At 44.7% G+C, this 12,980-nt stretch overlaps 1 protein-coding gene across 3 annotated transcripts in view; it reads left to right on the forward strand.

Annotated features, from left to right (window-relative positions):
* Nucleotides 1-12,980, forward strand: part of Adtrp (androgen-dependent TFPI-regulating protein) — an 86,039-nt gene that overhangs the window by 16,273 nt on the left and 56,786 nt on the right. The window contains exons 1-2 of one of the 3 annotated variants that reach the window (NM_001395610.1): nt 5,959-6,132; nt 6,709-6,970. In NM_001395610.1, the coding sequence (NP_001382539.1) occupies nt 6,818-6,970 (153 nt within the window). In that variant the 5' untranslated portion in view covers nt 5,959-6,132; nt 6,709-6,817. Of the gene's footprint in view, nt 1-5,958; nt 6,133-6,708; nt 6,971-12,980 lie in introns of those variants that run through there. The other 2 variants (XR_005495297.2, NM_001014144.2) reach the window with 2 other exon arrangements.

The raw sequence follows: 12,980 nt of genomic DNA on the forward strand, positions 1-12,980 counted from the left end.
AGCCAAGCTTTACTTTACATGCATTTTGTGGTGAGAATACTTCAAATCTTTTGGAAGTTTTCTTTTTATTGATTTTATTTGTTCTCTGACAATTTTACACATATGTACATAATGGATCCTGTTTGCTTGTGACCCCCACCTCTACTCCCTCCCTCCCACCATCACCACCTCCTTACCCCTTCCCTCTCCCCCATTCCCTCGGGTCCCCTTCCCATATTTGTCTTGATTTTCATCAGGAACATCTGTGTAGCCAAGTCTGGAACTATCCAGGAGAATATCACATACCAGAAACCATTAGAGTATCATGGTATATAACTGAAGGGAATGACTGCCCCGCCTCCAGATCCGTCAATAGCCAATAGTTTAGCAGGTAGGTGTGAGGCCATGTGAGCTCAATTGGCTATTGACAGACCCTGTCTTGTGCAGGCAACTGTGGCCATTGTGAGATCACATACACAATGGCTGTCATTCTTTGGAGACAGCATTTTGTATCTCTTCTTCCTATCTTTGGCTCTTATAGTTTTTCCAATCTCTCCTGCCAAGTTCCCTCTTGGAACACATGCATAATACACTGTTATTAACTGTAGTCACCACGATATATAACTGATTTATTGAACTTACTTTCTTTGGAACTGAAATGCTGTCTATGAACAAACTCTAATTTCTACTCCTACCTGGGCTTAATTCCCCACAAACCACAGTTCTATTCAATGCTTCTATAAACTTAGGTATAGACTCTTCATATAAGGGAGACCCTGCAGTGCTTGTCCTTATGGCCCTGTGCATACTTTGCATATTGTTACTAAGTTGAGCCATGTTGCTATTAGCAAGATTCTTCCCTATACAAGGGCTGTGGCACACAAGTATCTATCAACTGCCATATGTCGTCCATGCCATTTGTTTACTGCTGGGCATTTAAAATGACCTCATACCACAAGTACTGAGGATGGTGCTGAACTAACACAGGAGGGCAGATGTATATTTGGCATTCTGACCTCATCTCACGAGGAAGCATATCCAGTTTTGATGATGTAGGATCATATGGTGCATATTGTGGGGCTGTTTTGATTTTTAATGGAATCTTCAAAGTCTACAGTGGCTGGATCAATTTCAATTCCCACTCGGGATATACAAGGGCTCCCTTTTCTCCACAGTTTCATCCATATTTATTATTTTTTTATAATATTGTGACAGAAGTAAGTTGATATCTCAACTTTGCTTTTGCATTTGAATTTAATGAGGATTAGTCATATTGAACATCTTGTTCATGCATTTGTTGACCATGGGTATGCTTGCTTTTGTGAATCTCTTCGGGTCTTTTCTTTATCTTGTTTTATATATTGTATCTTATTGAAATAAGTCATCACTATGTAGTCTTGTCTGACCTGGAATTCACTATGTAAACCTAGCTGGCCTCAAACTCCTGCCTCTACCCACCACACCCAGCTTCTTTACGTTTTTTAAGTGAGTTGTTCTTTCTCTTATTTGACAGACATTTGTAAAGCACTATGTACACAGCACTCCTATGTGCTCGACTGTCTGATAAGTTTTAGGAATTACATCAGCATCTCTGAACCCCAAAAGCAACAGGGTATTTAACAGTTTCATTCTTGATCATTTTGCGATTTTTTTTCTGAGATGCTTGGAGTGTCAGAGAAGAGATAAATGTTAGGGAAGAGGTGGGGACCATTTTATGTGCCTGGATCAGGCAGGCAGGCATGTCAGGAGGTCAGGGAGAAATTCCAGAAAAGAAGCTAGGCTGTGCTTCAGTGGATGATTCTGAGATAACCAGTCAGACTTCTGGGAAATCTAGGAATGTGGGCACATGTAACCTGGGTGGGAAGAGGTGGGAAGTTCTGTTTATTTCTTGTTCTTCAAGGAGCAACGTGTGACAGCAACAGATAAGGCTGAGGGGAAAGTGCCAAAGTCAGGTAATAGTGGGCGACTCATCAAAGCTTGTGAACACAGATACTGTGTCATTACTGATATCCATACATCAAAGGAACACACATCAAGAATGACTTTGGCAGCTGGGCTGTGCTGGTGCACACCTTTAATCCCATCACTGGAGAGGCAGACAGATGGATCTCTGAAGTCAAGGCCAGCCTGGTCTACACAGCAAGTTCTAAGACAGCCAGGGCTGCAGAGAGAAACCCTAGGCAGGGGTGTGGGCACGTAGATGACTATGGCATTGCAGAAAGAACCACCTCTTAATTGTAAAGAACAGGGTTGGGGAAGGAAACTGGAGTAAGGACAATCAGTGAAGAGACAGTTGTTTTTGCCAGTGAGAGACGAAGACCTAAACTAGACCAAGGAAGGGTGGACAGAGAGAGAGAGACTGCTCAGAGCCCAATTTAGGACGCAAACTGGCTGGTTTTCTTCCTCTTTACTCTGCCTCTGCTTTCAAGAGAATACACTTCCTGATATCAGGGAATGGGTTTTTATTTCTAAAGAAACCCTTGGATGAAGAGCTTCAAGTGGTCAGTGCCTGCACACAGTTGGAGAATTAGTCTCTCCAGGGGCCCATTCTCATGTAGGTTGGCCCAGCCCAGTGGGGCACCCCTGGACACATGTACAAACAAGCAAAGATAAATGGAGCCAGTAGGTCTCACATGTAACAGTGATAAATTTTAAAAAGATGACGACTTTGGGAAGGGAGACCCTGGAGGAGCTGGGAGTGGAGGGATTGGAGTGATGTAGATGTAGAGTTTATGTGTGGAGTATTCAAAAAGTTATAAAACAAAGGAAGAAATGTCCTTGGCCTAGTTAATTCCTGGAAAAGTGCTATTGTTTGATATGCAGTTCTTCGACACCAGGATGAATTTAAGAAGCTAAAATCTTACACCCTGTCTCCTGAGAGCACAGAGCTATGAGAAGCACTTTTGTGAATCAAGTTGTCTATGCAATGTTTAAAGTCTCATTATTGCCTCTTAAAATTAAATCTAAAAGGCAGCCCCCTTTAAAAATACAGTTTAGTTCTTTCCTTTCTCCTCTCTATAAAATGTAGCTTCTAATTCTTGATGAAAGGGGGCATGCAGGCAAAGAACAGACTAGACCTGTGTTAGTTCAAAAGTGGTACCATTTATTGCTTGTTAAAGTACTCCCAGACCCTGGATGGGAACTAGTTATCAGAGTCCTTACCCAGCATCATGAAGCCCTAGGTTTGATCTCTAACACTGAACACTGAATTAGGAGTGGCAGCCTATAAATCTAGCACTTAGGAGCTTGAGACAGGTTGATCAGAAGTCCCGACAGTCAAGGTCAGCCTGGGAGATGGCTCAGTTGGTAAAGTGCTTGCTCAGAAAGAACAGGGACTCAGTCCCTAGCACCCACATACAAATGTTAGGGATGATGGGACATGACTATGCTATCCTAGAACTGGGGATATGGATGTTAGGTCTCAAACCTGAGACAAACAATTAACTGAGGTGTTTATTGACATATCTGATACTAGCTGTCAGGTTCTCCCAACATCCCCCAATCCCTACTTGCTGTAGAGTCTTCCTGGATGGCATACCTGAGACCCTACCTTAAATTTCTCCACCCCAGAGAAATGGTGGAGTCAGACATTTTTGGTCACCAGCCTTTGTAAGTCACTTTGCCTTTTGGTGGCTACTCTTGGTTGCTGTCCTCCTGGTCTCTTGATTCCTGGTTCTCCCCTTCCCCCCTCCCCAACTTGTTTCCTCACATGGCCTGGTTCAGTTTGCTGGCTATGTTCATTCTGGACTCCCCCAAACACCTCTGACTGTGTTCTCCATTACATTATAATGGAAACCTCAACTCCTTAGGAGTAATCATGGTCTCTTTTCATTTTTCTCCCATTCAATGGAGACAAGAGGACTCTGAGAGTTCACTGACCACCCAGTCTAGCCTAATACATGAGTTCCAGGCCAAATGAGAGACCTTGACCCAAATCAGGTAGGTATGTTTCTAGAACAGCGGTTCTCAACCTTCCTAATGCGGTGACCTTTTAATGCGTTCCTCATGTTCTGGTGACCCCCCACCCCACCCCCTGACCACAAAATTGTTTTTATTAAATTATATTTAATTACTTCATAACTGTACTTTTGCTGCTTTTATGAATCATAAGATAAATATCTGGTATGCCAGACACCTGATATATGACCACTGTGAAAGGGTTCTTTGACCCAACCCCCAAAAGGGATCACAACCCACAGGTTGAAAACCATTGTTCTAAAGGATGGCATTTAAGATTGTCCTCTGGGGGTTGGGAATTTAGCTCAGTGGTAGAGCGCTTGCCTAGCAAGCGCAAGGCCCTGGGTTCGGTCCCCAGCTCCGAAAAAAAGAAAAAGAAAAAAAAAATAGATTGTCCTCTGGTCTCCAACACACATGTGTACAAATGGAGATACCCTGTGTACACAAGTGTAGTTCCCCGCAACACACATTTAAAAAGTTTACAATCGTCCTTAAGTACAGGAGTTCTGGGACAACCTGGGTCTATTTCACAAATTAAAAACCAACAGCAGCAGCAACAACAAAAAATCAGATAAATCAACAACAAAAGTGGCAAAAACTCCACCTGATGTCATTGCTGGGGACAGATATGAAATGAAAGCGGCTCTGGTCATTCATCCAGGGATATTTATCGTTGAGGGCTGGTCTGTTGCTATGTATTGTAATGCTAAACCCTGGCTTACCTTAGGGAAAGTCTCACGTGCTCCAAATGATGCCATGTAACTTTGCCCTCCCAAGTATTTCTGATTGGTCAATGTCCTAGCCAGGGTTTCTATTCCTGCACAAAACATCAGGACCAAGAAGCAAGTTGGGGAGGAAAGGGTTTATTCAACTTACACTTCCTCATTGCTTCGTCACCAAAGGAAGTCAGGACAGGAACTCACACAGGGCAGGAACTTGGAGGCAGGAGCTGATGCAGGGGCCATGGATTGCTTTCCCTGGCTTGCTCAGCTTGCTTTCTTATAGAACCCAGAACTACCAGCCCAGGGATAGCACCACCCACAATGAGCCCTCACACCCTTGATCACTAATTGAGAAAATGCCTTACAACTGGGTCTCATGAAGGCATTTCCTCAACCGGGGCTCCTTTCTCTGTGATAATTCCAGCCTGTGTCAAGTTGACACACAAAATCAACAAGTACAGTCAATAAAGATGCCCACAGTCTATAGCTGGGCATGTCATTTTGGCCCTAACATCGTTATGATCTTTAGTGTTCAGAGAACCAACATTAGTAAACCGCTCAGAGCCATGCTTAGCCACAGTGCTGGAGAAGCAGGAGACACTATTGTTATTTGCAGTTTTAGCCCTAGCCAGCATTGCTTCCATGTCCTGGATTGCTCTCTCCGTAGTGAATGGTTTTCTGTTTTAAGTGTGTGTGCCTTTGCCAAATTCATAGAGTGAAATCCTAACTCTCTGAGTTGATGATATTAGTCACAGGTACGGCTATAGACAAGTCCTGGGGACATAAAGACAGAGCCTTCTCAGGATTCTGGCCCCAAAGGTGCCCAAAGGAACTGTTCTGTTTCTTTCCCATGAGAGGTCATGGTGACAGGATTATCTGTGTTAAGTAGAAAACAAACCCTTACCAGACACCAAACTTGCCAGCACCCCGGTCTTAAAAATGCTAGCCTCTAAAAATAGGATAAATAAAATTTCTTGTTTATAAGCGTACAACTGTGTAATATTTTGGTACAACATTTCCGACAGACTGGGAAGCGGTTACCCTGCAGGCCTGCTGGCTCAGGGCCACTGTCCTCCTCCGGCCTATGAGTCTGAATGTTTGGTCCAGTTGACTTTTCAGAGGGAGAGAGTCATGTTCTGGCTTTATTTGGGTTCCCATAGCTCCTTATGGCTCTCTCTCTCAGTTCTTCTAAGCCCTGGGGAAATGGTGAATAACGTCAACTGCAGACTTCCCTAATGCCTCCAGGGGCATTTCTCAAAGAATTTGCTCACCCCTCCGAGTTGCCCAGGGAAACAAACCAGTGATGTCACAAGGCATGACGCTTGCAGTTCTCCTTAAGTCCCCTTCTGCACAGGTGGAGGTAGGGACCTGTCCTTTTCTCTCCCAATCCAATTATGTCTTGTACTCCCCAGCGCAGTACAGAGGCCCTTGCTACCCCTGACATATACCCACGACCAACCATGTCTACACTCAGGTATGATGGCTTGCCAGCGGTGGATGTCTCTCTCCTTATGCTTCTTCCCTCCGGGAACAAATGCAGGGCGGATGAAATGTCTGGACACCTTTCTGTAGTGTAAGGGGAGCGGGCAGACCCAGACTCCTTTGAGCCTGTTCTCAGAGGATCAAAGGCTTTTCTCAAGCTTGAAAAGGCCTCAGAGATTTCACAAGTAGAATGACTACACCCTATTTCCTTTCTTCCGGCTATAAACACATCCAAGTCTGTACTTCCTGGTTTAAAAGGACCCTCCCCTTCTTTGCTGGGACGCTGTTGCTACCTAACTCTGACCTTTCAGCCAAATGAAAAAAGAACAGAGGCATGACCTTTTACCTAGATGGCATCTGTAACCGGTTCTTTAGCAGGCTAAGCCCTCTGTTCAAAGTGCAACTTCCTTGCTCTCCTCAAAGCCCTGTTTTGAAATGGGTGCAAACTGTCAAGTTATCTAAACGTGGATATCTCTGAATTCCGTACTTGTGAGGAAAGGTGCCTCAGAGCGAAGCAAAGTCCAGCCTGTGTTGAAATGCTCATCCCCAGAGGGCTTTGTTTCTGCAGCTCCGGTGTGAACAGAGTGCAGCTGTGACTCCCAGGACCGAGTGAGAGCAGAGCAGGTACACCGCCACCACCTTCGTCGTCGTCGTCATCGTTCTGATCCACGGAAACCATGACGAAAACAACTACTTGCTTGTATCACTTCGTTGTTTTGAACTGGTACATTTTCCTCAATTATTACATCCCACAGATTGGAAAGGATGAGGAGAAACTAAAGGAATTCCATGACGGTGGACGGTCCAAGTACTTGACACTCCTGAATCTGGTAAGTTCATTTCTCCACGTCTAGAACCGAGTTCTGATCACTAACGGGAGAGTTTTCCCACACACCACTTTACTGAGCACAAGCCCCCCACCCCCGTACGTCTTCCTTCTTCATGATTGGTGAGTTTTGGGCTTCCCCTGATCACTAGTAATTTGGAGACTCTCCGTAGCTCCTGGGGTGTCTAACTATTAAATACTCTTTTACAAAGACTCTTGGAGCCCAACTAGGGGACCACAGGCTTGAGTACAAAACACAGGAGAGATTTTTGAACCTTGCTCGGGAACGTCTGTGAGAAGAAGGCAGTGTCGAATGTTGAGTAGGAAGTGTGACTCCCAGTGGAGGAGTAATGTTATTTGACAGCACACACCGACTCACAGATTTATCCAAGAAAAGCAAACACATTTTGCCACCTTCCTCTCCCACCATGATTTTTTATAGGCTCAAGTTTCATCTGAGAGGAGAGATCACCCGAGCCAACAGCCAGTGCACAGTTTCAGCTATTACAGATAAAGCAAAGTGAAAACCAAACTTATAGCTTAATTCCCTGATGTCTTCCTAACCTGGCTGACCTTGTGCTAATGGACAAAGTCTGGATGAGTTGAAGAAAACTGCCTTGAAAAAAGTATTTTAGGGGGCTGGAGAGATGGCTCAGCGGTTGAGAGCGCTGACTGCTCTTCCAGAGGTCCTGAGTTCAATTCCCAGCAACCATGTGGTGGCTCACAACCATCTGTAATGGGATCTTGGTGCCCTCTACTGGCATATGGGCATATATTCAGGCAGAACATTCATAATAAATAAATAAATAAATAAATAAATAAATAAATAAACAAACAAATAAATTAAATAAATAAATCTTTTTTAAAAAGTATTTTAGGAATATACTTTTAAAGTTAAAAACTAAAAATGGAACATCCTTCAGACATGAGGATTGACATCTGAATTTTTGTTGTTGTTGCTAAAATACACAGTTCTGCAGGGTGGTGGTGGTGGTAGCCATTAACCCCTGCAGAGGCAGGAACAGAGGTGCAGAGGGGCAGAGGGGCAGAGGGACAGAGGGGCAGAGGGGCAGAAGGGCTGAGGGAAAGAGGGGCAGAGGGGCAGAGGGGCAGAGGGGCAGAGGGGCAGAGGGGCAGAGGGGCAGAGGGGCAGAGGGGCAGAGGGGCAGAGGGGCAGAGGCAGAGGATCTCTGAGTTTGAGACCAGCCTGGTCTACAGAGTGAGTTCCAGGATAGACAGAGGTATACATAGAAACTTGTCTCAAAAATCAAAAATAGGTAAATAAATAAATAAATTAGTAAATGTAAATTTAAAATAAAATATACCCAGTTGTAAAATTACCTGGTGTCAGGAAGCTGCAAAATATTTCCTGTTCTCAAGATTTATTTTTATTTTGACTTTATGGGCATGAGAGTTTTTCTTGCATCGCCTATGTGCATGTGTCTCCCATATGTGTGCCTGGTGCCTGTGGAGGCCAGAAGGGGGCGCCAGATCTCCCGGTACTAGAGTTAGAGGTGAGCTGTCAAGTGGGTGCTGGGTTCTGTGAAAGAGCAGAACGGTACCCTCAGCTGCTGCCCTGTTATCTCTCAGGCCCCGGAATCAGAATGTGTGAATCCCTCAGAATCTTCAGAACCACAATCCTCATTTTGCGACCAGAGCCGAAGCATGGTCAGAAAGGATGGCGAGGTGCTGAAATGTCAGGCTGGAGATGTGGAGCTCAGGTTGAAGAGCCCCCTTGAGGCCCTATCCCCTTCCCTCTGGCCTTGTGCTCTCCTCTGGGTATTAGCCTGGATAGTTTAAGCTCTGGACACAGCTCTCTTGTGCTAGAAAGTGTCAAGGTGACTGTTTCCGTCTTGAGATTTTTATGAGGGAAAAAGTTGACTCATTAAAAAAGAAAACAAAGACTGATTTTGTGGTGTTCTAAGAGCACTATACATATAAAACCATGAGGTATTTTTAATCTCCGTTGCATAAACTGGGGGTGACTTTAATCTACTAATCAAAGGCAGGCTCCTCTCTGGGCATTCTATTTCCTGTAACTCTGCAACAGGACAGATTGATCACAAAGCTCCATAAGCCACCTCCCTGACCTCTTCAGGCTTCTGATGTCACATATTCTGTCTCCTGGCAAAAAGAAAAAAAATTATAATACTTTCATCTATTTTGTGTGCATGTATGTATGTGTGTATGTGTTAGGGTCACAATGCATGGGTCGAGGTCAGAGGAGTCAGCTCTCTCCTTCCACCGTCTGGGCCCTGAGCTTGAACTCAGGAAGTCAGGGCGAGCAGCAATCATCTACCTCGTGAGCGTCTCCTGGGCCCAAATCTTATTCCAGTGTCATTCCCTTTTTTGCCTTCCTGGTGAATTAGCCATCAAATCACATCCCATTGGCTTTTCCTTCCGTTGGACGCACCTCTCCCTCCCCAAACTTCCTGCTGTCTCCTTCCTAATTCTGATTACTTTGCATCAGAGGACTACCACACTACCCTGTCCTTTCCTATCCAGAGATCTGCCCATCCAATACTCAGATCCCAGGTTAATCTTCCAGAGCTCTTTCTCTCCTCTCTCTCTCTCTCTCTCTCTCTCTCTCTCTCTCTCTCTCTTGAATTCCTTTAAACAATGTGGCCTCTTTGGTTTGGGGAAGGGTCGGGGGGGGGTGTCAAGGAAAAAATACAAAAAGAAACAACAAAACCAACCAACCAACCAACCAAACACCCAAATTCACCGCTCAGGTCCCTTTTTCCCCCAGGATAGCTAGTGTCCCTCTGAGAAAGGACTTGGTCTCTAGTTTTACCTACAGGCTTCCTTCCTCCTTTCTCTGCCCATATCCCCTAAGGCCAATTCGCCTCTGTTCAACACTTCCTCCGTTGCCTTCCGTAGACCACCTAGAGTCCTGTTTACAGCAATGTTTCCTCGTCTTTTCCCTCCCCTTTATGTAAATGTAAAAAGCATTCGAACTCTCACTAGCTCAAAACCAGTTCTGCCTCCCACACTCTTATCAACCCAACCCACTTACAGTTCTCCACTTTGCTCACGTGGTCGGCTGTGGGCGTGGCTAAATTGAATAGCATCTCCTCTGGTTGCTTCTGCCCCAGCCTGTGAGCAAAGGAGCCCTGATCTGTAGGGATTTGTTTCTATGCTCTTGAAAGTTTGACTTCGCCGAATCTTCCCCAGCTGACAAAGACGGGTTTAAATATATTTTAGGGAACACATCCAAGGATGGTTTTCAAATAGATTGTTCATCTGTGCCAATTCATTCTTAACTGACTTATATTTTAATGGAATAGAATGATCAGGTTATAGATCTCCTAACTTACTTTTTTTTAAAAAAAAAAATTGTTTATTTAATGTATGTGAATACACTGTTTCAGACTCACCAGAAGAGGGCATCGGATCCCATTACAGATGGTTGTGAGCCACCATGTGGTTGCCGGGAATTGAATTCAGAACCTCTGGAAGAGCAGTCAATGCTCTTCAGTCCCGCCGAGCCATCTCTCCAGCCCCTCTAACACTCATGTTTATTAGAAACTGATGAACTCAGTATCCAATTCAAGCTAGTAAGAATTATAAATTTTATTATATTGTATTTTACATGTTAGTTTTTTGCCTTAGTTTTACATTAACTTTTGCCTGCATGTTTGCATGTGTACCATGTGTGTGCAGGGCCTGCGGAGACTAGAAGAGGCTGCCAGATCTTCTAGTGCTGGAATTATAGGCAGTTTTATACCAACTTACAGGTACTGGGGACTGAACAGGAGTCCTCTAAGAGCAGCAAATGTTCTTTAACCACTAAGCCATCTCTGTAATCCATCCACGTAGCAGGGATTGTATCCCTTCTCTTCTTATTTATATCTTAAATCAAACATAACTTTTAACATCTTTGTTATGTGCCCTGTTAACCTTCTATATGTGCTTTCGTGTGAGCAATACAAACAAAAATGGGCATTTCATGGAATTTTCATACCGATTTTGATTTTATTGATCCCCACCCACACTTCCTTCCTCTGCCCTCCTACCCTTCGCCCTGCTTGTCCCCAGTAGTCCCCAACCTCCTTGCATGTCACGTACATCATTTGACTTTTTTTTCTTTCTCCCCATGACTTCTTTCCTCCCCTTTCTAGTTTCATGACCTAGAGGCTCCATCCCATGCATAGAAACAGTTACATCTAGAGCCTACATATGAAGGAGAATGTGTGTCTTTTATCTTTCTGAGTCTGCTGTACCTTCCCTCTCAGACATTCTAATTTCTAGTCTGCTGAGTGCATGTCTGTGTCCCAGTTGAATAGCAAAGCCTGTCTTATTACAAGTCAGCTTTCAGAGCTTCACGCCATTTTTCTCCCGAAACTGCCCCCCGGGAAGTCTCAAAAGAAGCTATGGAAGCTGCCAAAGGGTTGGTGGCTAGTAGAGAGCTTCTAGCTAAGAAGAGAAAGGGCAAGGGGACAAGACAGAGAGGTGGCCCCAGAGAAAGGGACTGTGCTCTGGTGGTTATGTCCACTGTAAGGGTTCCTCTGTCCTATTGCTTAGTGTCTGTGACCCAGGGCTAAGGACTTTATGCTGTCCATTCCCACATTTGTTAAGTAGGAGAACAAATAGAAGCCAACAGCATGGCCATAAACTTAGAAGGCTCTCAACATGGTGTAAGGAGAAAAGAAGAGAAGACAGAAAGGAAACAGGAAGGTTGGAGTCAGTCTTGTGTTTGACGGATGGTTAGTTACTGTGGGACATATTGGTTTAGTGGAGCATGGGTCTCCTTGATAAGTTCTTAGTGGGTGATCTGGATGAGAATCAACCACCTCATACTACCTACATTCTACATGCACAGCTCCCGTATGTGCCTCTCCACCCTACACTCCCTGTCATTAGCTAGGAAAGGATGTCAATGGAGAACTCTGCTCTCTCTGCTGTAGCTGTTGGGGTAGACACCCTTGACCCGGGGGCTTTGGGGGAGGTACAGCTTCAGGTGTAAGCTGAGAGCACTGAGTTCTAACGAGTGATGAAGCCCTAGCAGCTGCGTATGGAGATCATGCTATGCACAATTTTAGTCTGATTGTCCTACTTCAGTTCAGTCCTTCACAAATGTGCTTCCTGGTTTCCTTTACTCCCTTTCCATCCAAGAACTGTCCCTGGCCCTAAGGGACACCTATTAGTGAAAGTGACGAGTCTTCAGCCACTTCTTGATGTGCAGGGTCATTGGGTTTGCTCAGATTTCCCATTTTTAGGAGCCCCTAGGTAAGATTCTTAGAGTCTCTCCCCCTTCTAGCCCAAATCTCTTTCTCCAGCAGACACGTGCTTTTCCTTCATTCCTCTCTTGTTTGAGCGACCCAAACCTCATGATCCTCCAGTTTTCAGCATGACAGCAATGTGATGTCATTGCATATGTCCCCAGAGAGGATGATTCATGGCTAGAGAAAAAGAAGTCCCCTCCCTATTGGCCCAAACTCCAAGACAGCCTACAAACAGTAGAAAGGCAGGGTTCCATTTACATTACAGTTCCCTCTCTGGTACCTAGAAGGAAACCCTCAATTCCTATCACCGAGTTTAGAGCTTAATCTGTGAAGATCTTTAGCTTTACAGGGTCCAAAAGACACAAGACTGATGGTGGTCACAAAAATGTTTAAAACTCTTCCTGACTTAGCACTCGTGGGTCTGAAGGGATTGCAGATGACAGCACAAAAGGAATGGACACCAGCAGCACCCGAATAAAGCAGCTAGAATGGATTAAGTAGGCAGGATGAATAGCATTTTTGATACGTTCTTTAAACCCAGTGGAGAGATCTGTGCTGAGAAGCCAGGTTTCTGGAGCTAGAGCCCTGGCTGTCTACTTACTTCCTGTGTGATTCTAAGAGAATTGTTACCTAACTTTTCACATCTCGGTTTGTTCCTGTGTGGCACTGAGGAAAACATATCCTCCCACCTCACAGAGCTGAGAGATTCATTCCACAGCTCCCAGATGGTGTGTGGGCTTCCGGTAGGTCACAGGTGATCTCTCTTCCCAGAAGCACCCTCAGCTGAGG

Source organism: Rattus norvegicus, chromosome 17 (genome assembly GCF_036323735.1).
Source record: "Rattus norvegicus strain BN/NHsdMcwi chromosome 17, GRCr8, whole genome shotgun sequence".
In the NCBI taxonomy this organism is placed as follows: domain Eukaryota; kingdom Metazoa; phylum Chordata; class Mammalia; order Rodentia; family Muridae; genus Rattus; species Rattus norvegicus.